The 27,384-nt window shown below is 53.5% G+C and overlaps 1 protein-coding gene across 5 annotated transcripts in view; it reads right to left on the bottom strand.

Annotated features, from left to right (window-relative positions):
* Window positions 1-27,384, bottom strand: part of LOC105467551 (coiled-coil domain containing 88C) — a 149,184-nt gene that overhangs the window by 42,955 nt on the left and 78,845 nt on the right. For all 5 annotated transcript variants that reach the window (XM_011717225.3, XM_071099712.1, XM_011717227.3 and 2 more), the window contains 9 exons: window positions 27,108-27,248; window positions 26,502-26,686; window positions 25,702-25,783; window positions 25,217-25,375; window positions 13,145-13,291; window positions 12,011-12,155; window positions 8,374-8,558; window positions 2,932-3,069; window positions 380-1,450 (listed from right to left, as the gene is read on the bottom strand). In XM_011717225.3, the coding sequence (XP_011715527.2) occupies window positions 380-1,450; window positions 2,932-3,069; window positions 8,374-8,558; window positions 12,011-12,155; window positions 13,145-13,291; window positions 25,217-25,375; window positions 25,702-25,783; window positions 26,502-26,686; window positions 27,108-27,248 (2,253 nt within the window). The remainder of the gene's footprint in view (window positions 1-379; window positions 1,451-2,931; window positions 3,070-8,373; window positions 8,559-12,010; window positions 12,156-13,144; window positions 13,292-25,216; window positions 25,376-25,701; window positions 25,784-26,501; window positions 26,687-27,107; window positions 27,249-27,384) is intronic.

Genomic DNA, 27,384 nt, shown 5'->3' with positions numbered 1-27,384 from the left:
GGCGTGAACCCGGGAGGCAGAGGTTGCAGTGAGCTGAGATCTGGCCACTGCACTCCAGCCTGGGCCACAGAGCGAGACTCCGTCTCCAAAAAAAAAAAAGAAAAAAAAAAAAAAAGTATGACATCAAGCATGTGTCTGTATACGCGAGGGAAAATGATGACATGAAACAACCCAAACTATGAAGAACGAACCTCTGGGTCATAAGATTGTATTATGTGGTATTTATTGGGTTCTTAGACCTTTAGGGACTGCTGTTTAGAATTAGATAAAGCATTTAAGGAGGACACAGAACATCTCTCCTGAAATCATGCACCACAGAACCCACCACCACGACCACCACCTGCCAACCCCTTTACAGGGGCCGCCTGCGTCCGCTCACCTCCCTCAGAGTCGTCAGCGTCCTCGCATGCACGGTGACTTGCTTGGTGAGGTCCCGGTTGTCCTTCTCCAGCTCCTTCAGCTTGCCGGCCGCGTCCCTGCAGCGGGCCAGCTCCTTGTCCAGCGCACGGCTCTCCTTCTCGACTGCAGACAGTTTGGCAGTGCTATCGTCCAAGACTGCATCCTTGAGCTCCACCTGCTGCCACAGCCGCTTGGCCTCCTTCTCCAGCAGCTTCTTATCCTTCTCAAGCTGGGCCACCTCCTGCTCCAGGGCCTTCCTGTCCTTCTCAGCTCCCTCCAGCTGTGCATTGGCCAGCCGGAGGGCCTCCAGGTCCCGCCGCAGCGCCTGGCGCTCGGACTCCAGCTCGCCCAGCTCACTCTCCAGGGTCTGCGTCTTGCGGCTGCTGCTCTCCAGGCTCTGCTGCAGCCGGAGGTTCTCGGCGCTCACGCTCTGGTAGCTGAGCTCCAGGCGCTCTGACTTCTTGCCCAGCGCCTTGAGCAGCTCCACGTTCTTCCTCAGCTCCTCCTTCTCACGCTCCAGCTGCTGGTTCTCCCTCTCCATCTGTGCCAGCTTGGTACTGGTGAAGCGCATGGTCTCCACTAGCCTGCGCAGCTCTAGGTTCTCTGCGTCCAGCTGCTTGTTGTCATGCTCCAGGCCCTCAAGTTGCAGGGACACGTTCTGCAAGGTGTCCAGAGACTTCCTCAGCGTCCGGTTCTCCAGCTGCAGGCCCTGGCTCTCATGCTCCAGGGCCTCGACTTTCTCAGTGGCCGTCTCCAGGGAGGTCACCTTCCTGGCCAGCCTCCCATTCTCCTCCTGGAGTCGCTGCAGCTCCCTCTCCAGCTTCTCCGCCCGCTCTCCCTTCTCCTTGGCCTGCTCCAAGTCCCTGTGCAGCTGCCGCTTCTCAAACTCCAACTGGCTGAGCTTGCCATTGGCCTCTGTCACTGACTGGTGGAGGGCTTTGTTCTCCTTCTCCACGTCTTTCATGCGGGCCTCGCTGCTGACCTGCGACCTTTCCCGCAGCGACCACACGGCTCGGTTGAGGTGGTCCTTTTCCTGCTCAAGGTCCTTGATCTGTGGGAAAACACAACAGGCACAACCCAGGCTGCTGCGGGAACCTGTTTCAGTGACATGGACTCACACTGGGGGATGGGAGGTCTTGAACGGCTGTCCTACCTGTGCTCCGACACCTGTGTGTTCCCCAGAGGCCTGACAGACACAGGTGAGTGGGCACGGACACCACCACTTAGATGGTTCAAGTCAGAATACACTCAGGCAGCCAGGATGATTTTTAAAATGTAAATTACATCTCTCTTCCTCACTTAAGTTTCAGTGGTTTCTCTTGGTCTCTGGTGGCCAGGCCCTGCCCACCGCTGCAGCCTCTGCTTATACCACTCTCCACCTCCTGCTCACTACTCCTAGCCCGTCTGACCATGAACACTTTGCACATGCTGATCCCTCTGCCTGGAGTACTTTCCTCTGACTATCAGCCTTACTGGTTCCTTCTCATACTGGGGATCAGCTCCCCAAAACATCCTGGCATGATGATTCTAAGGTGGCCATGCACCCTAATATTTTCTCCCTCAGCACCCTATTCTCTCAGTAGCACCCTCCTGAGATCATCTTGCCTGTCACCTGGAAGTGTGCCTTCCTGGCTGTGAGCAACATCTGGGCAGGGCCCTGTCCGTCTGTTTAGCCATTCCAACCATCTTCTCTGGGCTTTTTATTCCTCTACTACAGACGCCAAAAAGTTAAAATACTTGGGGCCGGGAATGGTGGCTCATGCCTGTAATCCCAACACCTTGGGAAGCTAAGACGGGAGGATCACTTGAGCCCAGGAGTTTGAGACCAGCCTGGACAACATAACAAGACCCCATCACTATTAAATTAAACAAAACAAAACAAAAAACTAAAATACTTGGTACCCTGGCATTCTTTGCAGGCAGAGGTAGTCACATGTCAGCTCCGGCCAACATGATGTCTACGGAGCGTCTTTGGGAGGGTTTCCCTGTGCCGCTAAGCCCTCCACCTTTCTCTGCTTGTACCTTAGGGATGTGCAGCAGCCACTGTTAAGGCTGGCAGAGCTGTAGGCAAGAGGCCTTGTTCCTGATGGCATCCCTGAGCCACTACATCAGCCCTGGACTGCCTGCCCTAGGGCTGCTTGTAGTGTGAGGCAAATAAAACCACACGGGTTTGCCAGGATTCTCAGCTGGGGCACCACGAACATTTGCAGATGGAGTGTTCCTTGCCCTGCACGCTGAAGAATGTGTAGCAGCAGCATCCCTGGCCTCTACCCACTCTACGCCAGGAGCACCACCCCTTCTCTTCCCCCGGGTCATGACAATCAAAAATGTCTTGAGACATTGCCAAATGTCCCTTGGGAAGCAAAATTCACCCCACCTTTTCCCACTGCCAGCTGGGAAATTGAGAATTGCTGATTTAAGCTGTGGCTAAGCTAGGTAACAGATAATCCATGCATCCACAATACAGTACCAGGAATGGCGGTAATCCTGGCTCTCCGTCTTGCAGGCAGGGATTCTGGGAGAGGCACCTACCTGCCTGGCTTTGTCAGCCTTCAGGGTCTCCATGTCACTCTGCAGCTGCTCCTTCTCTCTGATCAGCTCCTCACTGAGGGTCTCCAGATCTTGGTTGCTCTGCTTTTCTCTCTCCAGCTGGGTCTGTAACTTTTCAATCTGCAGAACCAAAAGACCCAGCCCAGTGTAGACGTCAGTCCTACGAAGTGAACCATGATTTAAAACAAAACGGAAACCTCTCACTCCCACAAAATGCACTAATGGGTGTTTTCTCAAGGGAAGACCTCCTGGCGTCATTCTGTAGCAGCCTCCCCACACCACAGCTGTCACTCTTAAGACAGTAAGGTCACCAAGCAGCAACCCATCCCCATCTCCCCAGTATCCCTCCGCCCTATCCTTGCTGCCATGTGCTCCACTGCCTGGGGCCACCACCGCTGGATGCCCTTGGGGCCTTCACATACACCCATCTCCCTGTCCTCCCAGAGACTCTCTGCCTTGGCTGGTGATGTCACCTGGCTGCTCAAGTGGCCCTCTGTTATACCTCTTCCTCTTTCACCTCCATGTAAATTTGTCACCAAGCCCTGTCCTTTCTACCTCTTCCACACTTCCACCATCTCCATCACAGGCCAGGCCACATTTTGTCATTTTGTCTGGCCTGGACAGCCACCCAGTGATCTCCTTGACATCAAGCTCTTATGCCAGAACCCACCTGTGCCCAGCCCTCCTAAACACGAACTACCTGAACAGAGGTCCTCATGCTCCTCGTTGCACATGAGCACGCAGATGACTTACTGAAATGCAGATTCTGACTCAACCCTTGCTTTTTTTTGAGACAGTTTTGCCCAGGCTGGAGTACAATGGCATGATTTCGGCTCACTGTAACCTCTGCCTCCCAGATTCAAGCAATTTTCCTGCCTCAGCCTCCTGAGTAACTAGGACTACAGGAGCCCGCCACCACGCCCAGCTAATTTTTATATTTTTAGTAGAGATGGGGTTTCACCGTGTTGACCAGGCTGGTCTCGAACTCCTGACTTCAGGTGATCCGCCCACCTCGGCCTCCCAAAGTGCTGGGGTTACAGGCGTGAGCCACCACGCCTGGCCAACCCTTGCATTTCTGATTGCTGTTGCTTCTGGTCAAAGGTGTGATTTCCTGGGTCCTACTACCCCTGCTGGACCCCTCATCTTTCTCATTCTGTGGTTCTTTGTCCTATACTCCAGGTCCATCCCCGAAGAATGCCCAAGCCCCTGACGAACTTGCTGGGCTGAGACACGGGCTGGCTGCAGGCCTTCGGGCCTCCAGAGGGTTTCCTGTCCTCCCTGCAGCCCCTGGCTTGGGCGACGGTCTCGTGTTTTCTCAGGAATTGTGGGTGCCAGGACCCTGCCCCTCAGCCCCCAGGCTGCACGTCTGTACATGAGCTGCTCCTGCCTCTCGTGACAGGTCCCCAAAGGGCTGCCCCTCTTCCTCTAAAAATAAGGATTCTTTTTCCTTCTTGAGTCAAAGAATGAACTCTTATGACTTCGATACAAAGTTACAGACACAGAGGAAGGAGGGGGCTTCTCCAAGACCCATGGAGGTACCCTGAGTTAGAAGGAAAGATGTTTTAACTTCAGGGAACTATGGTTTCCAGAGGTCCCACACCAAAGCAAGCGTGCAGCCTGGGCTACACTCGGGGTGAGGTGGAGAGCCAGGTAGGTGCTAGGGCCGCCTGTGGGACTCAGCAGGGCCAGTGGGCTTGCTTACTGATTAGGAAATGCCAGCTGGATGGCGAGGTTGGAGAGGGAAATTCAGGATGAGCTGAGCTGGCTGAGGGTTGCCAGGCCTGAAGCACAGCCCGCCTCCTGCTGGTACTGAAGGTTTCACCTGTCAAACGCCAGAGGGCTCCCCTTACGTGTCAGGCTTTGGGCTGGGCACTGGGGCCAATAAAACCGTGAGTGAGACGTGGACAGAGGGTGAAGGGAGAACCACCCCGCAGGGTCGGGCCAGATTCCAGCCAGGCTCAGGGCAGGTTGAAGACAAGAGGAAGGAAAGAGCTCCAGGCTTCAGACACAGGACGGCTCTGCCTGCGAATGGCGGCCCCTCCCTTCCAGTGCCCCCGCGACCAGGGAGTGTGTGCCAAGACAGGGCCTCCCTAGGCCCATGGCAGGAGAGGATGGCATCGGGCCAGGGAGGAAGTGGGTAGGGCCTGAGAGACAATCCCATAAGGAGTCTCGATGGGTGGGCGGAGCTCCCGCCAGGTCCTGTTTATACAGAGGAGGGGCCACAGCAGACAGGACAGGGCGGAGAGATGCCTGAGCACCACCTTGGTGACCTGCCAGGAGGGGACACAGAATGTCACTAGGCCAGTGAGATAACACTGCAGGCTTTGCAGGGCAGCGTCGTGAGGACCTGCAGAACTGGAGTTCTCATCTTCCTAAAGGCCAATTCTTTTTATCATGGCCAAGCTTGGGCTGCCATTTATGAAGACATTTCCCGTGCTAGGCCCACATGAATCTAAGAAACCAAAACGCTGAGCCAGCCATGGTGGCTCACACCTGTGATGCTAGCACTTTGGGAGGCTGATGCGGAAGAACTGCTTGAGCCTAGGAGTTTGAGACCAGCCTGGGCAACATAAAGAGACCCCAGTTCCAAAAAAAAATTAGCTGGATATGATGGTATGTGCCTGTGGTCCCAGCTACCCAGGAGGCTGATGTGGGAGGATTACTTGAGCTCTGGAGATTGACGCTGCAGTGGGCCATGGTCACACCATCGCACTCCTGCCTAGATGACAGAGTGAGACCCTGTCTCAAAAAACCGAGTCACTTTCCCCATGCTGCCCTGCACTGGAAGACGTGGCATGAGACAAGGATGTTTTCTGTTGTCCTATAAAGAGAAGAAAAACCACCTGGCAGCTAAAATGCCGCAAGGCACACAAAGCTTCAAAGGGACAAGAGTGAGCAGCCACGTAGGAGAGGTGCCATGAGGGAACTCAAGGGACCAGTTCCCAGAAGTGGGGGGCCTGTTCCCAGCCTCAGAGACCATGAACCTGCAGAGTGGCTGGGCGTGGTGGCTCACACTGGGAGGCCGAGGAGGCTGGACCACCTGAGGTCAGGAGACCAGCCTGGCCAACATGGCAAAACCCCATCTCCACTAAAAACACAAAAATTAGTTGGGCATGGTGGCACCTGCCTGTAATCCCAGCTACTCGGGAGGCCGAGACAGGAGAATCGCTTGAGCCCAGGAGGTGGAGATAGCAAGGAAGCTGAGATTGTACCACTGCACTCCAGCCTGGGCAACAGAGCGAGACTCCGTCAAAAAAAAAAAAAAAAAAAAAAAAACCCTGCAGAGCCAGGGGACCCAGGTCTCCTGCCACAGTGATGCCTCAGTTGATGATACTGCCAGGACTCACAGTGGGTTCGGAGACACCCAGATGTGCCTGTCCTGCATGGCAGTCAGCCCGCAAGAACACTCCGGCCTCCTCCCACGGCTGGAATCTGACAGCTGGTGCGTTCAGAGCCCACACTACACCTCCAGTGTGAGGCAGGTGGATGAGAGGTTCTCTCACCGGGAATGAGCAAGACCTGTCAGCAATGCCTAGTCTCTCAATGGCCCCTTCCTGCACCTGAGGTGGAAACTGCCATGTGACAGGGATCCTCTTAACTGTAGAACAAGACTGGATTGCAAACCCTCATCTGTTCGCCCAGATGTCTGGCTTCTACTGTGATCCCAGGAACACCTAACAGCTGTCATTAAAAGAGAACACAGTTCAGCTATCTCTTCCTCCCCATCCCATAAACCCAGAGGAGGGAGAAAGCACTGACCTGCTTGTTTTACCACTAGCAAGACCCTAAGGTGTTCCATCAGAGGCCTCATACATTCATACCTAGGCTTTGCAGCCCCAAGGATGTTCATTATCACTGTAGTCAACAACTCAACATCCGGTATTTGGTACCTTACTGCTTCGTCTCCCTGGGTCCCTATTGCAAAGTTTGTAACAGTGCACTACTCTCTTTTTACTGAGCGCTTACTATGTGCCGAATCCATCACACACACTACCTCCTCTAATCCCCACAACACCCAGCATAAGAAATGTGTGTTTGGGGCCAGGCACAGTGGCTCACGCCTATAATCCCAGCAGTTTGGGAAGCCGACGTAAGTAGGTCACCTGAGGTCAGGAGTTTGAGACCAGCCTGGACAACATGGCAAAACCGTCTCTACTAAAAATACAAAATTAGTTGGGCGTGGTGGTGGATGCCTGTAATCCCAGCTACTCGGGAGGCTGAGGCAGAAGAATCGCCTGAACCTGGGAAGCGGAGCTGCAGTGAGCTGAGATTATGCCATTGCACTCCGGCCTGGGAAACAAGAACAAAACTCAGCCTCAAAAAAAAAAAAAAAAAAAAAAAAGGAAGAAAGAAAGAAACATGTGTTTGGTTGTTGCTAAATTTCCTGGCACAAGTTTCGAAAATCCTTGGAATCTCCAAAGGGATAGGTGTCTTTCTTGTATGCTAAGATAAATGAGGACTGGGGGCTCTTGGAGAGCCTCAGGATGGGGGCTAGTTGCCAAGGGAACCAACCATGTTATTAGAGTTCAAACTTTCAGGTCTCCCCTACCTCCAGGGAGGAGAGAGGGGCTGGAGGTTGAACTAATCAAATGGCAAATGATGTAATCAACCATGCCTATATAATGAAACCTCCATAAAAACCCAAAAGGACTAAGTCAAAGAGTGTCCAGGCTGGTGAACATGTGGAGGTGCTGGAGGGGCACCCGCAGAGGGCAGGGTAGGGTCGCACCACTCCCCGCAGCCACCGCCCTGTGTATCTGTTCCGCCTGTGCACTGTATACTTCGTAATAAACAAGGACTACTAAGCCATCTAGGCAATAGTGGAGCCCTCGAAGGGGGCGGTGGGAACCTCTGATCTACAGCCAGCCGGTCAGAAGCACAGGTGACAATCCCGACTTGGATTGGCACCTGAAGTGAGAGGCAGGCTGGTGGGACTGAGCCCTTAGGCTGCGGGGTCTGTAGTGTCAGAATTGAGTCACACTGTAGGATACCCAGCTGCTGTCCCCCGAGAACTTGGGAATTGCTTGGTGTGGAGAAAACCCCACACCCCTGGTATAGGCAGTGAGGTACTGGGAGCAGTGGCACAGAAGAGAACACGGGAGTTTTCTTTTCACAGGCAGGCACCCCATCAACCCCATTTCACAGATGAAGACAACGAGGCACAAGAAAGTCACATGTCCAGGTCATCCTCTAATGGCAGCGGAGCAAGGACAGGGCCACACTCTCTCTGGCTCTCCCCAGTCCTCACTCCCGTTCCCATTATAATCAGTGGTGACTACGCCAGGATTCTGCCCACTCCCTGACACCTGCATGCTCTACCCGGCTGCTCCGTGTCTGTGCGTGTGCTCCAGACAAGCACTGGGGAGGGTGGGAGGGTGCCCGAGGGCTCTGTGCCTCCCCGCTGACCTAAGGAGGCTGAGGTACCTTCTTGCTGAGCTGGTGGTTTTCCTTCTCCAGCTCCCCGCACTTGAGGCCGCTCTCCTCCAGCACCAGGGACGCATCCCGCAGCCCCTGGATGGTGCTCTGGAGGCTCTGGTTCTCCTTCTCCAGCTTCAGGATGCGGCTGGACGCACATTCGTTCAGCTCAAACACAAACGACTTCCTGGAGGCTGAAGACAAAGTCCAGTCAGAGCCCAGCGTTCTGTGGGCCTCCACTTCCACTCTCTGCCCCAAGCTCTGAGATGGTCATCAGTCCCAGAGTCCAGGGTCTAAGGGGCCTGGGAGGAGCTCCCACAGGTCAACCAGGGACCCTCCCTCCGGCCCCTCCACTCCCAGTGCCCGAGGGTTCCTCTTTAGGCTTTGCTGGGGTCTGTCAGGGCAGCAATCCAGGGCTCAAGAAGGTGGAAGGTCCAGGAGCCACTGCAAGGGCTGTGTCACTTAAGGGAAACATTTGGCCATCAGGCTGCGCCTAACTGTCCAATCAAGGATTTTAGAGGCTAACAGACATGGTACATAGGTGATGTATTCCATGCCCCCAAGAGCATAGTGGACACTGCGGCTGCTCAGTAGGCAGGAACATGTAACTGACCACTCCCGTCGGCCACGGGTGGTAGAAAGCTACACTGGAACACGTGCCGGGCACTTGTCAGCCTGGATGAGATGCTATGCAGAGATTTCTTTCTGTGACTTCACAATTATGTTGAAGAAAACTGTGATAGTGTATGCAAATTGCTTTCAAAATTCTAAGTGAGATGAAAAATAAGCTAAAAATAGTAAAAGGCAGACTATCTACTCTGCTTTTAAACAGCTCAGATGCAAATGGAGAAGGGAACAGTCTCGAGTCAGGAATGGGAGTTCCTGGCCCTTCCTGCTGTAAGCAGGTGCACGATTTTAGGTAAGTCATGGGGCTGTTTCAGGAAGGGAAAAAAGGGGTATGTAAAAGCCCTCTTAAGAAGGGAGCCAGGTTCTTCCACCCCTCATTTACCCAACTGAGTCCACGTCCTTTCCACACTGTTGCTAATACAGCTATTCCTCCCCCCACCTCTTCACCCCAGGGGCTGTGGGTACAGGGGGGTGATGGCTTTCACAGCAAACACATAAATCTGGAAATGTGTGTGTTCAGATCTCCCGGGTGATCATAAAGACTGAACAGCGTCTTGTTTCCCTCTGAGTTTCCATCTTCTACCAAGGATAACGACACGGACCACCCAACAGGCCAGAACGCCCCAAAGACCCAAAGCAACAACAGGCGAGCAGTAGAGGCGACGGTGTGTCCCTGGCCCCAGCCCAGCGCTGACACACACATAAACACACACACACACTCCACAAAGACGCTTGGAGGGCTCTGTCCCAACTAAGCTGTAAATGAAACTAACCTAACTTCGACACCGAGCCTCAAATAAGACTCCATTATTTCAAAACCTGTGGTCATCTGGACAGTGCCTCTGCAGAATTCATGGGGGAGGACCCATTTTTAAAATTATAGAAAAATACATGTAAAAAGTACCACTTCAGCCATTTTAAAGTGTTTAGATCTGTGGCATTAGGTACAAGCACACTTTTCTGCAACCATAACCACCACCCATTTTCACCTTCCCAAACTGACAACAGAGAATAATTTTTAAGGTTCTATGAGTTAAACAATGGAGTCGATGTTTCATTTCCTCTTCCATTAAAGTCAGTGCCTCGAAGACTATTAAAATGACACAATGGTTTACTACTAAAACACAGGTGTTTCTCTTTTTTTTTTTTTTTTTTTTTTGAGACAGAGTCTCACTCTCTTACCCAGGCTGGATTGCAGTGGTGTGATCTTGGCTCGCTGCAACCTCCACCTCTCAGGTTCGAGCGATTCTCCTGCCTCAGTCTTCTGAGTAGCTGGGATTACAGGCACACACCACCATGCCTGGCTCATTTTTGTACTTTTAGTAGAGGCAGGGTTTCTCCATGTTGGCCAGGCTGGTCTCGAACTCCTGACCTCAAGTGATCTGCCTGCCTTAATCTCCCAAAGTGCTGGGATTACAGGCATGAGCCACTGTGCCCGGCCCAGTGTTTCCTTACTAGTGCAAATCTCATCAGCACCCCCAGCAACCAGAGCAACTGGGTATGTCTTAGTAAGACAGACAAGAAGAGCTGCCTTCTACGGAACACACCAAGGGCCTGAGTCGGGGTTCACGCTCCTCTGTCTTCTCACTCATCCTCACAGCCATCCTGTGAGGCAGGTTCATTACCCCCATTTTGCAGGTAAGGAAACTAAAGTTTTAAAAGGTTAAGTACTTGCCCTAGGTCACCTAGCAAACCAGTGGAGGAACCAAGGCTTTATGCCAGGTGTTTCTGGCTCTCAAAGCCACCGCCCCACACACTCAGGCTTCGCTTGCACGATGCCATCATTCTAGCAAACACTAGAATGATGTCAGCTCCTAGCTAGGCACTAGGAGTTGACAAGACTAAGAATAAATCATGGTATTAACCTGGAAGAGCTCACATACTATACAAAATAGTGTAAATCGGTGAGGCCTTCTCACCCTACCAGCCACCATGGTCTCTAACAAATACTTCGTTGAGGGAGACCATCCTAGGCTGCTTGTACCACCTCTCTGCTCCACCAGGGGGCACCCTCAACTTGGACTTCCAGAAGGGAGGGATTTGGGGGGATCCCCCTCGTACAGCCCTCAGGCCCCAGCGCTACGCACAGATACCAAAGCACAGACAGCGAACTTCTCACACAGATTCACAGTGAAACTGATTTTAGGTTCGGAACTGATAGAAACCCCCAAATACAAAAAATATTCACCTGTTTCCAACCTTTCCAGCATGCTTAGATGTCTATCAGAATGTTTTAAAGCCACCCCCTAAACAAGCCAAAAGCCCCATCACACCCTGGAAAGTCTAAGTAACTATGAACTTGCACTATCACGTGCACCGGAACGGTGAGCGTGTGCTATTTTCAAACGCAGGAACTGGCTCATTGTTTGCCGGGGCTGAGGCTTCCTGCGAGCGGGGCTGAGTGCGGCCCCGCCCACGCTTCCCATGACCGACACCTCCTCTCGGGGCGCGCAGGGCAGTGGGCAGCAGAGCAAGTCCAGGAGGGAAGAGGGAAAGGGAGAGGCCCGGCAGAGGCGCTGCTGAGAAACTGGGTCTCAGGGGCAACAGCCACTCAGCAACCCCCACACCCAGGAGAGAGAAAACAGGCTGCCTCCATCTTGCCCAATTATGCAAATGAATGGAGGAAATAACGCCCAGGGTACATTTATAGCAGGGATTCGTGCCCACTGGTGATGACTCCCGCCATCCAGGGCTTTCAGCCATCCACAGATGGCCTAAGAGAGCCTCTGGGTGTCAGTGCACTATAATCTGAAAGCTCTTGGGAATGTCCATATGGGAATTGGGAAACCTAGCAACACTTAATTTGTGTTTTGCGTCCTGACATCAAGGCTGCCAGACCCCTCCTGTCTTCCCCGGGGAGAACTGTAATGAAACAGTTCCAAGTGGCGCTTGAAGGAAATCGTGTTTGCCTGGGATTAATGGATGGGCTAACATGGCAGCTCCAGAGCCCAGGGCTCAGCTCCCTGGAGGCAGCGGCCGCGACGGCCAGGCTGGCTCCTTGGCACCAGGCACTACCTACCGTCTGACAAGTCTGCGTTCTTGGACAGCTGCTCCAGCTCCCAGCCAAGGTGGGCAGATTCGTTCATGCTCTGCTTCTGTGCAATCTCAAGGACCATGTTTTCTTCCAGCAGCTCCTCAATTCGTTTCTTATCTGTGTCCCGGTCCTGGGGTAAGAAGAGGCAAGAAGTGAGGCTGCACAGCTGGGGAGCCCTCTGGACAGACCTCAGCCCCTGTACAGCTACCATCATGTGCTGTGGATGAAGATGTACTACTGGCTCACTTCCAAATAAACAGAGCTGCACAGAAACGCCCCAACACAGGGCCCTGCTATGAGAGATAAAGCCACTCAAAGGTACGCTGACCTGGCTACCTAGGTTATGAAGAGAGACCCGAGGTCCCTAACTGAATGCTGTCTGAAGAAAGTGGCGTATTGCACAGGGCTTTAAAGCAAGTGTGCAGCGATGGGCAGCTTCGTGGCTCTAGCGAAGCCCTAAAGCTGTTAAGGTCTCTAAAGTTGTTAAGAGGCTAACAGATCACAGCTCACCCCACACCATCAACAGCAAAGACCCTTCTTGCAAAAGACACACATGCACACTCATTCCTACAGAAAAGCAATACAGAAGTCAAGTGCTCTCTGTTTGTGGGTGTTAAGTGGCACCCACTCAAGCCTGCTGATTTTAGCAAGCGACTCCCCGCAGTCAACAAGTCATTGGTGGTAGTGGTAGGAGCAGCAGCGGCGGGAGCAGCAACAAACCCAGTAGCTGAACTATCAGAGAAGGGCACGGCATAAACCTGAACCTGCCCCAATCTGTTTTCTTTTCTTTTTTTTTTTTTTTCCTGAGACAGGGTCTTGCTCTGTCATCCAGGCTGGAATGCAGTGGTGTGATCATGGCTCACTGCAACCTCAACCTCCCAGCCTCAAGCAACCCTCCCGCCTCAGTCTCCCCAAGTAGATGCGACTACAGGCTCACACCACCATGCCCAATTTTTTAATTTTTGTAGAGATGGGATCTCACTAGGTTGCCAGGGCTAGAACTCCTGGGCTCAAGGGATCCTCCCACCTTAGCCTCCCAAAGTCCTGGGATTACAGGCATGAGCCACTGTGCCCGACCCCAATCTGTTTTCAGTGCAGTAACAACACAGCCTGCAGTACCAATTCCAGGTCGTGAAGCTTTGATTTCAGCTGCAGGTTCTCCTTTTCCAGTTCATGGACTTTATCGCCCCGGGCCCGAGCAGCAGTCAGCTGCTCCTCCAGCATGGCCTTGGTTTCAATTAAAATGATATTATCTTCTCTCAGCTCCTGGTTAGCAAAAACATACATGAGAACCATCAGATAAAGGCACCTGGGTCATTAGGACAGAATTCTAAAACCAAAGCTCTTTCAGGCATTTGGACCCAAGCAAACAATCCAGAGGGAAGTCCGAGGCAGGAAGTTTTTTCTCCACTTTTTGTTTTTATCATCTTCACTTTTTTTTTTTCGAGACAGAATCTCACTCTGTTGCCCAGGCTGGGGTGCAGTGGCGCGATCTCAGCTCACTGCAACCTCCACCTCCTGGGTTCGGCAATTCTCCTGCCTCAGCCTCCCAAGTAGCTGAGATTACAGGTGCCCGCTACCACGCCCAGCTAATTTTTGTATCTTTAGTAGAGATGAGGTTTCACCATGTTGTCCAGGCTGGTCTAGAATTCCTGACCTCAGGTGATCCACCTGCCTCAGCCTCCCAAAGTGCTGGGATTACAGGCGTGAGCCACTGCGCCCAGCCCATCTTCACCCTTTCTAATTGGGCAAGGACAACGGACTTTCTCTGCTATAAGAAAAAAAATCTATGCATCAAGATAGGCTGGGAATAGTGCCAAGGCTTTGACATTCTTCATCTCATTTGGACGGACAAGGGATCTCTGAGCCCATTTCCTTAACAAGGAAGGAGTGGGGTCGAGAGTCAATCCTGGGTTCCAGGTCTGAGTCTAGTAGACCTCTTGATTCAACATTCATTCTACAGATGTGGGGCCTGGAAAAAAAGCAGCTACTCAGATAAGTTTTCTCATTCAATACACTGCTCTGAATCTGAGTATCTTACAAACACTCTTAGAAAAGAGAAGTTATTGGCAGTTTCCTGGAAATGGGGGTCTTTAAGACAGTTAAAGTCTCAGCACAGCAAGCCACACAAATGTGAACTCCACAAATACACACAGTTGAGGGGTCCACCTGGATCTACTTTTGTCACAGGCAGTGATGTGCACAAGGGAAGAAGTCGGTCCGGGGCCCACATCTCCACTGTTCCTAGGCTAAGGGCTTTCTTGGTTTCTCTTCTCCTGGGCCCTTCCAAGCACTGCTCGGTATCTGGCGGGGAACTGAGCTTCCCCCAAATGCCTTTGCAGGTTACAAACGGCACACGCCAGGAACCTGTATGCTTCTTTCGGTGGGCAGAGCTGTCTAAGGTTTGTCCCACTCACGAATCACACTGGGAACCAGGCGGGAAGTTCCTGCTTATCCACCATGTGCTCATCTTCCTATGTGGGCCAGAATCCAAGATTCCTGGTGCAGGGGAAGCCACACACTTTCCAGCCAGCGGACACAGCTTTGATCAAAGCCTGGCAGGGGTGAGGGGCTTGACCATTAAGTCTCTGGATTCACCTGCATGCCCTTCTCTGCCTGTCCCCAGCAGAGACCACATCTACTATGTGGCTGGCCCTGGCCCAGGCAATCCATGAACCGCCTTACTCCCAGTGGCCCTCAGAGAGAGGCAGGGACAGTCCCTTCCTGCAGATGAAAGACCAACTCAGAAAAAATAATGAGCTCAAAGCCACGAACCTAGTGAGGTACAAAGCTGGAGCCTGACAAGCTGCAGACCCTGTGCTCTCCTCACTGCCCTCGGCTCCCTGAAGCCCACCCTCGGGGGCTCGTGTGGGTGAAAGGCCCCTATTGTACTAATGACACAAGCCAGAGGACAATGACAGACTTCAAGGCAGAAAGAAGGCCCGGTCTTTTCTCTCTGGCTTTTGCCCCCACTCTTCCGACCAGTGTTCCAGCAGGGTCCACCACCAGCACTCCCCAGCATCACTACCCTCAGGCCCTAAGCAACCACCGCACAGGCTGCCGCCGCTTCACCCTCACAACCAACTCCTATTTAGCCCTCAAGACCCAGCCTGAGTTATCCGCTTGGAGAAGGGCTTGAGAATTCACTGTGTCCCACCCAAGTCAGGCTTCTGGGCTCCTAGTGTTCCCCTGGTCTGCTCTGAGGCCATAGCAGGCCGGCCTGTTCCTCCCCTAGATCAGGAACCCCGGGCGGGACTGTTGTGCGTTTGCTCTTGTGAGCCTCGCATAAGTGTTCAATAACAGTAGTTGGCCAAATCATGCCACAAGGAGGAATCAAAGGCGGCATGTGAGGTGGACCTTAAAGAACTCAAGAGACTTCCCGGAATGAATGGGGATGGCCAGGAGTGGGAGATGGCATGGAACAGAAGATTTCTAACTGCTACTCAAATATGCCGTGGTTTTCTGGCCATTTCAACCTCCACTATATATAAGGTAACAAAAACATCTCGAGTGCCCTGCACACCCCACCACCACCTCTGAAATGAGAAGCCGGATCCAGAAGCAGCTGCGGCCAAGCTCCCGAAGCAAGCCCAGAGCTCCCCCGGGGACCTGGTGAGGAGGAGTGGGAAGCCCGATTCCACACTTCTGGGTAGCTGTCCAAGGCCAGAACGCCCCACCACGGCCCCAACCACCAGTGACCTGGGGGGCTAAAGGCCTGGCCCAGCCCAGCAAACAGCTAAGGGGACCACACTCATGAAGTCACAGGCCAGGCCTGAGGGCTGGTCCAGGAGGCTCGAGAGCTCACTTCTAATCCGCCACTGCGACTTGGGGCAGTGATTAGGCATGGGAGCTAACGGGCCCCGATTCCCAGGGCTGCTACATACACTCTCAACCCGGATTCCTCCTTTACAGGATGGGCCTGAAGGCAGGGTGATGCGGAGCTCGGATGATACGTGTAAAATACTCCATGTGCAGTGCCTGAGACCTACAAACTTGCCAGCTGCCATCACCACCAACTCTCACCAACAGAGCACCCCCAGCACTCGCCGTGGAGCACCTAGCATGTTAACAGCAAAAACTGGCTTCTAGGGTGCCTCCTGACCCCTGAGGAGCACGCAGCACCAGAGTGGGTACAGAATCAAAGAAACGAGCTGTCCTCCACCAGGGAGCTCGGTAGCGACCACGATGCCGTACAGTTCCCTAAAGGAGGCCATAGCAGCAGGAGGCCAGCCCAGGGCATCCTCAGTGGGGAGGGTCTGGGTCAGCTGACTCAGGGTGGGCAGACCTCCTACCCACCCAGGAAACATCACCCCCGCTCTGAACTCTACCTAATCATCCAGCTTCGTGGACATCCCTTGAACCTCACCTGCCTGTTTTCAAACTTCGCCCGCTTTGAGGAGCATGGGGGACTTAAACCTTAAACCAAACGTCAGGTCTGTCCTGTCCAACGCCCGGTTCAGTGTGCTGAACCTCATCACAACTCCTCAGCAGTTATTAAGGAATGAGGGAGACACAAAAGACACAAAGTCCCAGGTGGGAACAGAAGACCTCCCTGCGGTCAAGGTGTCCTTAGTAAGTACCCTGAATCTTGACATTCCCTGATTATGACGTGATGTGTCAGCTCTAATGTGAGCTGCTGGAGGCTGGGGCCCTTCCTCAGGCCTCCACGGCCTCGGATAGTGGCAGCCCCTCACCCCTCCTGAGAGTACCCCACTTTCAGCACTCCCCACACCCCCTTTACTTCCTCCTTCCTGTGAAGGCTGAAGCTCACGTTCATTCACAGGCAAGCATCAAGGTCTTGGAGGCAGACAGTCATTCCCATCCCAGGTCCCCCTGCTTAGCAACTGCCATGTTATTAATTAATCAATCATCAGTTTCCTCATCTGAAAAGAGGGAAGGAACGAATGTGGCTGCTAAACCTGCAGAGCCACCATAAGGCTTCAGTGCACAGACACAGTTAGGGCCTGACACCATTCCTAGCAGGCAGGGAAACCTCCACAGACACACAGTCTAGTTACCACTCACTGAAAGACCCAATTGTGCACCTCATTTGGGCCAGCCCCTGAGACTGTGCAGGCCCAGTCAGGTGATGTTTTCAGCTCTGCAGGTTTTAAGTCTCTGTCACAATTACTCAGCTCCACAGAGGGAGCACAAAAAGAGACAACAAATGGGCATTAGCTGTGCTCCAACACAACTGTGTCCATAAAAACTCACGGGGGCCGGGTTTGCCCAGGGACTGCCATCTGCTGACCTCTGAGCCAGAAGGCGCATGGGGCACAGAGGACCAGGGGTCAATAAGGTACAGACCCTGTCTTCAAAGAGCTCCCACTCTGGCTGGGAAGCAGACAGGACAGTGCCACGTGACAAGCACCGCCTGCAGTCAGGAGGGGTTTCAAGGTGCCTGGAGCAGGAGGCTGGGAGACGCAGGCTGCACAGATCAGCGCCCCATCCCTGACCTGGCCCTGGAGTCTGAGGAGCGAGCTGGGAGGAGAGAGCGGGGCTGGGCCAAGGAAGCACTTGTGCAAAAGCACCAGGAGTCCTGGGGGAGCTGAAGGGGGCAAGTGGCAGACGAGGGTACAGTGTGGATTTTACCCAGGAGCCATGGAGAGCGGCTGCAAAGGCCTCTGCAGCAGGACAGACGGAGGCAGACTGGCCAGTCCAGACTGTTAGTGAGGGCACTCCACGGGCAAACTCTGGAGTAACATGAGCAAGGATGCCAGTGAGGCTGAGGCGCCCTCTTCAACACCCGCCTCCGGACAGGGAGATGCTGGGAGGTGAGAAACAGGCTTATAAACAGGAGGGGCACCTGGGCATGGGACGCGGGGGGTAGGCAGGAAGACAAAGAACCAAGGTCGCCCTATGCTCTGGCTTGAGCACCCGAGTGGATGTGACTCCAGACCAGAGACAGGACGGGCAGGTGTGGAGGGAAAGACAATGACTCTGAACACACTGGCCTTGAGACGTCTCTGGACGACCCGGGTACACTGAGGCCTGGAGCACAAGACAGAGCCTCAGCCAAAGATTAAGATCTGGCACTCAAGGGTCTATGTGTATGGGCTAAGAGAAGTGGGCGGGGCAGGTGAGCCATCCCTGGAGAAAGCCCAGAGGAGCAAAGGCCGAGGGGTGGATGAGGGCCCTGGTACTGAGGGGTGGGCCTGCGAGGGGAGGGTGAGTCCAGGAGTGGGGAGAGTGGAAGCTCAGGCAGGAAGTGGTAGGAGAAGCTGGGGCCGAGGAGTGCTTGCCGGATATGTCCATGTCAGGAGCACTCTTCACTGGCAAGAGTGGCTTTGGTAAGTGGGGGGGGGGGTGTGCAGGCACGGCAGGTGGCCCCAGAGACTGGGGGAAATGGGCCCACAGATGACACTGCTTTCACACAGGTCTGCCTTTGAGCCCAGGGAGAGGCAGCTGGAGAGAGTGGAGGAAAGTGGAAAGGTCTGTTTTAAGTAAAAGATGGGAGAGCCTCAGGGGCCTCAAGACACTGGACCCAAATCAACAAACATGTCCCAAGCACCTTTTCCTCCCGAAGATGACTGAGACCTCTGAGAGCTGCAGGAGATGCTGTGTGGGGCCAGAGGAGGCTGGAGGAGGGCAGGAGAGCTGGGGCCCTATCTCCAGGCCTCGTGGGCAAGGCAGACCAGGCCACAGCAGAGCTCCCGCCCCACCCCATTCCTGGTCACCATGGCGGGGGGAGAATGTGCACACGTGTGTGTGCACGTGCAAGAGAGAGGAGAGAAAGACACACACATACATTCTGGGAATGATCATTAGCCCAGCTCCTCATTGGTTGGTGCTGGCCAACAACCCTTTCTGTCCCTCTGGCTGACCCCTCACTGCAGAGATCTATTCCAGGGTCCCCACCTCCTCTGGGGCAGCTCCCTGTCAGGAAGGCTCCCCATGGAGAGGTGCACCCCAGGATAAGCCCATTGCAAACATGCTCCTGTATCACAGGATGCCAAGGTCTCAGACATGCCCCAGAGCACCCCCCACTTTGACAGATGGGGACAAGACTTGCTTAACACCTGGCGAGCTGGATCTAGACTATGCCCAGCTAGGTCTCTGCCCCTGGGTATAGACTGTGCCCAGCTAGGTTTCTGCCCCTGGGTATGGACTGTGTCCAGGTAGGTCTCTGCTCCTGGATGTAGACTGCACCCAGCTAGGTCTCTGCCCCTGGGTGTAGACTCTGCCCAGCTAGGTCTCTGCCCCTCGGGCTATTTGGGAGCCCGTGCTGCCTAGAGAGCCGTAAATCACACAGAAGCAGAGAGAGGTTACATCCACTCCGCTCAGGATGCACACAGCATCTATGCATCTGCCCTTTGCCTGCAGTAGAAACTTGCAGCCAGTTTTAAAATATGGGAAAAATTGCAGCCAATTTTAAAATATGGGATGCAATTTTAAAAATATGCGTCCTTCTCCCACGCAGCCCTGAGGGCAACCCCCATGCCATGGACAGCACCGAGCAGAAGAACTACTATTTACAAAGGGAAGTCAGGGACACCCCACGCCTGCCCGCACGCTTCCTCCTGGACCGAGGGACACTTACTCTGCTGTTCATTTAGTTGTTTCACCTCTTATGTAAGCTAGGCTAGGAGTAAAAAATAGCTGCCAGACTTTTGAAAACAAACCATGTACATTTGTGTTCCATGTTTTTGTAACCAAAATTAATCTGCCCTTGCCCCGAAGCCTGGGTCCTTTATCTCGTCCTCCCACATGGCAGGACGCGCTCTCCCTTCGGTGATGCACACCGATGTGCTTTCCGGGTTAGACGGGGCAGCCTGTCTGGGCGGACCCGGCCACCAGTGTCTCCCACTGTACCTGCAAGTGCTGCACCAATTCGAGCTGGCACAAATCCAATAACCTCTCTGCTCTCCTGCCTATCTCACCTAACAGCCCTGTCTCCAGTCCCGAGGAATCGAAAAACTCTTGATTCCTCCCGTTCCCTCCTCCCCAGACTGCAAGCCTTTTAACTGCAGAGCAAAGAGTGGCGTGATTACCAAGTGCCTCGTGTGTGCCAGGCTCTCTGTATACGCAGTCAAGTAAGACAGAGTCCTGCCTGCTGGGGCTCAAGGTCCACACAAAAAGCCTCTGGCCACACGCTGCCCACAGACTGACCCTTGGCTCTGCAAACCCTGCCTTTCCGGAGGGAATCCAGGAGTGAAGAGCCTCAGGGGGGAAAAAAAGCACTCTGTTCGTCTGCAACCGTATTCCTCCAGCTTGGGAGGAATCCAGGAAGTATAAAGGGACAGACACACGCAGATGTGTTCATATTTCCATTTGGATGACAGCCACTGACGTGTGTGCATCTCTTTTGGCTGTACTATAGGCATACATTAAGGAATTCAATGGAAACATACCTTCTTGCTAATATTTTAACGGTATAGATCTGCTAATGAATTCTCTTCCAAAAATATACTTAGTGTACTCTGTTGCTTTATGTCTTATTTTAAACTGAGCCTTAAGGGAATATAGTATTTTAACATTAACTCTGCCAATACTTTTATCTAGAAGCCTGTTGCCATTTTTGTCGTCTGTGACATTTATGTCCAAAGAAAGGCAGGATTACATTTTTTCCTAACAGATTGAGTTGTGGTGTAGTGTATTCTTGGTTATCAAAATACTCATACAGCTTTGGGATTTCAAATTGGTAAATATTCATGATGTGTGAAAAAGCATGACATATACTGCATGCTCTCAAACATGTAAAACGAGGCTGTGTGCACACACAGGACACAGAAGGACACGGCAAACTGTAAACTGCTTGTGATTCTGGAGGACTTTGCTCTTTGCTTGTCTTTTTCAGTTTCCTATAATGTACACATTAATTTTTTTAAAGTAAGGTTATTTTTTTAAGGGGGACAAGATGGCCTGGGAGAGGGCCTGTAAAATGCAGATTTCTAGGGCCTGCCCTTACTCCCTGGGGTCTAGGGTGGGGCCTAGGAATCTGCATTTTAAACACAAACCCTCAGCTGATCCTGATACAGACAGACACAGACCACATCTTGAGAAACTGAGAAATGAAGAGCTGAGACTTATGGGAAACTGCTTCACAGCTTTAAACTGATCAATATTTTTAACTGTTTCACAATGGATGTGGTTGACCAAGTGTGAGCTTAGGCAAAGTGCCTGTTGTCCCACTGACCTTTTACTTGGAATATCTCTTCTAACACTAACATTTTATTACAAAAAAATATAAAATTTCCTGAAAGGTCAAAATAATTGTGTCACACACACCCATACACACACCGCCTAGATTCTACAATTACAAGTTTTGCTATCTGTGCTTTATCACATATCCATCCATCTATCCTTCTCTCTAACCACTTCATTTTTATTTTCTGGATAAACATACCTCGTACTTGGGTCTTTTCTAATCTAAGGTTTTACCACCTGTGGGTCAACCTCAATTCACAGATGCATTTCTTGTTTTTGAGAGGGGGTCTCATTCTGTCGCCCAGGCTGGAGTGCAGATCTCGGCTTACCACAACCTCAGCCTCCTCCAGGGCTCAAGCAATCCTCCCACCTCAGACTCCCAAGAGTTGGGACCACAGCTGCCTGCCACCAGAGCCGGCTGATATTTCTGGCATTTTCTTGTAGAGATGGGGTTTCACCATGTTGCCCAGGTTGGTCTCGAACTTGTGGGCTCAAGAGATCTGCCTGCCTTGTCCTCCGAAAGTGTTGAGATTATAGGCATGGGCCACTGGGCCACCATGCCTGGGCCACAGATGCATTTCTTCATGGTGCTGTCTGCTTTAAACTGCATAGGAACTGTTCTTAAGGACTGGCAAATCCCCTGGAAATGTGCATCGCTACACCCTGAAAAACCTGGATTTTCACGTAAAGCTGGGCACACACTTATTTCTTAAAAGCAACACGGGCCCATCAAAGTCACCTATGCATTAAGGTAGCGCCGGGCCTTGACATGAAGCCCACTCAGCACTGGAGGGAGTGACTGGCCCAGGCATCTGCCACTGGGGGCAAGGGTTCACCTCAACCCCAGCAGGGCTCAGATGGTACCTGGCTCCCACCTCAAAGCAGCTCAGCTCCAGGCCTCTGAGCTGCATTCCAAGTTGAGTCCAACATACACCTGAGTGCTGAGGTGGGAGGCCCGCCCCGGGAGGTGTGTGCTCCCATATTCAGCTTCTGCAGGTATCTGAGAAGGTGGGGGCTCCAATGCAGTACAGCAGCCACCAGCTCTGCAAATGCAGCACTGCCCAAAGCCAGCTCCAGATACGATTCACTCAACGAGCATCTCTCCAACACCTCCCAGGGGCCAGAACTGCCCTACATGCTGAGAACTCGCCCCATGAAGACACAAACCAAACTCCTGGGCCAGGCTTCCTTGTCCGGTGGGACTCGGGGAAGCAGTGGTGGAAAGCAGGGCTCATGCATCGGGCAGACTTGGGGCCACGCAGCCTAAGTGCTTAAATGTTCTGAAACACCCCACACCACCCGCCTCGTGAAAATGCTTGATGGGCATGCTGCACACCTTCCATGGCTGGGCCCCGAGAGCCCCTCCAGCCTCACCCCTCACCGTCCACCCGGACACACCAGGACCTTGTGGCCCTGACTTCGGGTGTCTCTCCTGCATGCTGCTTTCTCGGGCTTCCAGGCCTTTGCTCCTCCCTCTGCCTGGCTCTCCCTGCTTGGTTAACTCCTAGCTATTTCAGGCCTCACTTTCAACAGCACCCTCCCAGCAAAGGCCTTCCCTGGCCCCAGCCCATGTTTGGATGAGGCGCCCTCCCCTCCATGACCCCCTGCACAGCACTGACGGTGCTGCGTCCTAACCATGTGCTGCCTGCCTGCTCCCCTCCCCAGAAGCTAAGCCCTGTAGGTTCAGCTGTTTCTTCCATGACTATCTCCATGCTGCTCAATTAATGTCACTGCATGAAAAAGGCAAAATCACTCACAAACAGAAAGGTTTCAAGTCTAGAAGAGGAACAAGGGAGGGAATCCTAAATTGTTCTAAGCATCCTATGAGGACTGAAGATGGTTTGCTAGGGTGTTGTAACTATTCCAATCCAAGGACAGGTGTCCTCCACCACTTATCTGAGTCCTGACACCATGGGCATCCGAAGGTAGTACAACTCACTCCTCTCAACAGTGGCCTGGACTCAATCGACCATGCCCAGTTCATCACCTGCGTCGATGGCTCTGTGTCTGCAAACCTACGTGTGTGTCACTACCTATCCCTGAGTAAATGTCTCATGCAGATAAGACACTATTGCTCTTTCTCTTGTGATTAATAAAATGAATACGAAATCTAAGGCATTATAAATCTCATGGTAATTTTCCACTATGAAAGTCGTTAATGTGAAAAATACTTCTGTCATTTCACAGAGGCATGACACTGGAGACTATGGAAACCTCTCTCAAACGCCAAGAACTCCCTGATGCAGAGGGCAGAGCTTGTGCGTTTCTAGATCCTCTGCTCCTGGTGCAGGGCTCAGTTACCAGGCAGGCAGGTGCTGGGCAGACGTGTCTGCGTGACTGAGCGAGGATGCTCCCACAAGGCCGGGAACGAACACAGAGACTGGATCCCCACACCCACCCTCCTCCGCAAATCAGGGTACGGGGTGAGATGTGGGAGTCACGTTCCATCCATGACCTCACTCTGGGGCTGCACGAGGTCCCCCATGTGCAGGAGGAGCTGCTGAGGTGGTGGTTTGTGCATGACAGTCCCCAGTCCTCCCACCCAGGGCATTTCCAGTCAGTGATGCAGCCGTCAGAAGCTGCCCATGTCCCGCGGAGCCCATATGTGCCGGGGATTTGGGCCTCTCATAACCCACAGAGCCAGTGGCCCATCTCCAAGACAAAGCTGAGAAACGGTCTACCCTCTCCACCCCTCGCCCAGGCCTGGGCGGGCTTTGCACAGCCTCTAGGATGCCTTCTCAGCAGGGGGCAAGGAGCTTTAGCGTGTGGCTCACATTCCTCAGGGGACACTCCCTGAGTGGGTCTGAGGAACAGACAGGCCCTTGCCATAGCCTCGCCAACCCACCTCGCCCAGCCCCAGTGCCTCCAGGGCCCAGCTGCAGCACAGAGCACATGGAAATCCTGGGCCGACAGCCTTTCCCGGCAAGCCCGACAGCTCCATGGCAGGGAGAGGACAATACGGCGCTCTGCCTTCGGTGGCCTAAGCAGCCTTCTGGCTGGTAGGAGAGACATCGGGCTTATTTCTTAGCCTTGAACAAGTCCACTCAATGTGTGCCAGTATTCTGATTTCACTCAGCTCATGTTTTCTAACCACTTCCAGCCCCCCCGGAATAGGCAATGGGAAAAATTCCTAAATCCTCAGAAAAGAGGGTCCCGGAAGCTGCTACTGACATGAGGTTGTCAGGGTGAGTGGTCAAAGCATCAGACACCTCACTTGGGTCTGGGTCTCCATGTAGCCTTGACCCTTTCAGCTGCATTCTTCCCAGAACCTTGATAAGACTTAAAATAAAGACGGTTCGAGTAGCCTCCACTGGCTGATGACTTACTATGGGGCTTGCCCAACACCATCTTTGAAACCTCACAGAGCCATAACAGTATTCCTATTTTTAGGGACAGGGTTCCTCTCTGCCACCTAGGCTGGAGTGCAGCAGTGCAATCATAGCTCACTGCAGCCTCGACAACCCAGGTTCAAGCAATCCTCTTGCCTCAGCCTCCTGAGTAGCTGGGACTACAGGCACGTGCCACTATGCCTGGATAAATTTTTTTATTTTTTGTAGAGACAGAGTCTTGCTATGTTGCCCAGGCTGATCTCGAACTCCTGGCCTCAAGCGATCCTCCCACCTTGGTCTCCCAAAGTGCTGGGATTATAGGCATGAGCCGCCTGCGCCCAGTTGCCTGTTATTCTCACAGATGAGGAAATAGTCCTAGCAAATTAGCCACAGAAATTGCAAGAAGTCTTTTAAAAGATGCACACGGATAGAAGGTGATCATAATGCCATGAGGTGGGGGCAGGAGAAAAACCCTGAAAGGAATCACTGCCTTACATCAATCAATGACACTCCTTCCCCTCCCCTACTGACGGGGAGATGAAGAGGAGCAAGACGGGGGCCCTGGGAAGCCCAGGCAGGCTGAGGTGCCAGGGAAGCATCTGCTGAGACAGCTGTGGCTCCGCTTCCCCAAGCCCCCAAGGACAAGTCAGTCTGAATCTGCTTCTGAGGAATTTCCAGCAGCCCCGTCCAGGGGCCTCGCAGCAAGGCCGCCTACCTCCATGCGGGCCTTGTAGAAGTCCACGTCATGCAGTTTCTCCTTGCAGCGGGTCAGCTCCAGCTCCAGCCTCTCCACACGGTTTGCCTTCTCCCGCAGGGAATCCAGCTCGTCTCGATAGGCACGAGCAGACCGGGCGTCTGCTGCTAGCTGGATGTTCTGGAAAGTGGACAAAGGCAGGAGAACCCAGCTTAGGGCATCCTCTAGGGAGGGCAGAAAGGCCAATTCCCTCCTGCATGGTGTCTCCATGATGGCCCAGGACAAGCCAGCTCCCGGTGACCGGGGGCCTCCATGTGCACGCCACCACACGGGATCTCCACCTGCTGTCACTAAGAAACAGGGTCATCCCCATAGCCGTGCTCAGGACAAGTGGCTCTTGGGTGGCTTAAAAGCACTGCTGTTGTGCTCCTGACCCTCCAGGCCCCGTTATTGGACACTCCAGCCCTGCCACCCCCAGGACACACAGGCTCAGGCCCCCAACTCACCTCCTGCTTAACTTTCTGCAGTTCCAGCACCAGCTGGTCCACCTCATGTCTGGTGTCCACAAGCTGCTCTGTCTTATCCTCCCTGCAGAGGCAGGAAGGACAAAGAGTGTGGGAGGCAGCCTCCTTAACAAGCAGTCCCGGACGCAGGCCGCCACTTCTAAGACCAGCGGGAAAAGGAAAGCGCCGGGGATTTGGGCGGTGGGGAGGCGATCTGCTTATGGGGTCTGCAAAAATGTTACCGACTCAAAATTCTTTTCTCTTTGTAAGTTTGCAATATTGGCCCTTAAACTATGTCCATCCGCCACTCAGGTCTCCTTCCAAGTGTGTGGGGCAGGTAAGGAGACCCCAGGGGCAGTTGTACCACCTTACGGCCAGGCTCTACAGGTGACCAGCCAGGTGACATCCACCAGCTGCAGGAAACCTGGGAGAACAGGCTCACCGGACTGGACCGAAGGAGGAGCACCTCCTCCCTCCAGCCAAGAAAACACACCAGGTGTGGTCGTCCCGGCCCCAAGCTGGAGCTGAGCATGGACTGGAGGCTGTCTCTGTGGACAACTTGCACTGTCTGGACTGAAGAAACCCTGAAGACCGGGAAGAACCCCCGCCCCCATTCCAGTGCGGGCCTCGGACGGGGAGGCAGCTGGTCACAGGTCAGAGAGTAAGCTCAAGGCAGACCCCAGCTGACTCCAGGGCGCACGTCAGAGCTGTGCCATTGGCAGCACCACACATGAGTCGATGCCACACCAGAAACACGACTGTAACAACACACACAAAGGTAGGAGAAGCAGCCGGGGACTCACAGCTCCTGCCTGACGCGCCGCAGCCTGGCCTTGGTGTCGGCCAGCTCCACGGCCAGGTGCTGCTTGTCTTCACTGGAGAGGCTGCTGGTGGGGCTGGGAGTGGAGTCAGCGCTGGAGGACTTGACGGGGCTGGGTGGATGCTGCGCCTGCAGGTAGTCACGCTCCTGAGTGAGGTCCACGATCAGCTGCAGCCGGGCAGGGAGGGGGACGGAGGAGAACAAACGGGGTTAACCAGCACCACACCTGAGCTCGAACAGGGTGAAGAAACCACCAAAAGACAGATATTTCAGCGGAGACTAAGAAACCAGGAGGAAGGTGGGAGAAGGCTGGCGTAGGTTTTGAAAAGAGGTGAAATATTTAGTGAAACAAAAGGGAATGTACGAAGGAGGGGGGCCCCAAGCTCCGCGTCCTGATCCCCTGTATCTTCCCACAGGCCCGAGGTGACCATGCACTGCAGGGGCCGTAACCAGGGAAAGCACGCACGTCCCACCCCGACCAGAACCTCAGCAGCAGGACTGAGGCGTCTAGGCTGAAGATGAAGGGAGAGGAGATGAAGGGGCCTGAGCCCCTTCCCAGGCTGCGCGGGCCGCCACCCCGCGGACGCACCTCGCTGCACTCGTCCCGCTGGTCGATGAGCCTCCGCAGGTGGAGCACCATGCTCCTCGAGAGGGCCTCCAGCTCCTCCGGAGCCACGTCGGGCAGCTCCAGCCACTGCAGGTCAAACACGTTCTCTTGGTTGTGAGTCACCTGTGGGCACACATGGCAGGGCAGTGCAGGGGCGGCAGAGACGGGCACCCACTTCCTTCACACTGCAAACAGCATCTCCTTCCAATCAACCTTACTAATCCCTCAGTGACAAATTTACTGTGGCCAGCAAAAGGGT

This window comes from Macaca nemestrina, chromosome 7 (assembly GCF_043159975.1).
Source record: "Macaca nemestrina isolate mMacNem1 chromosome 7, mMacNem.hap1, whole genome shotgun sequence".
In the NCBI taxonomy this organism is placed as follows: domain Eukaryota; kingdom Metazoa; phylum Chordata; class Mammalia; order Primates; family Cercopithecidae; genus Macaca; species Macaca nemestrina.
This window is presented reverse-complemented; position numbering and strand designations above follow the sequence as displayed.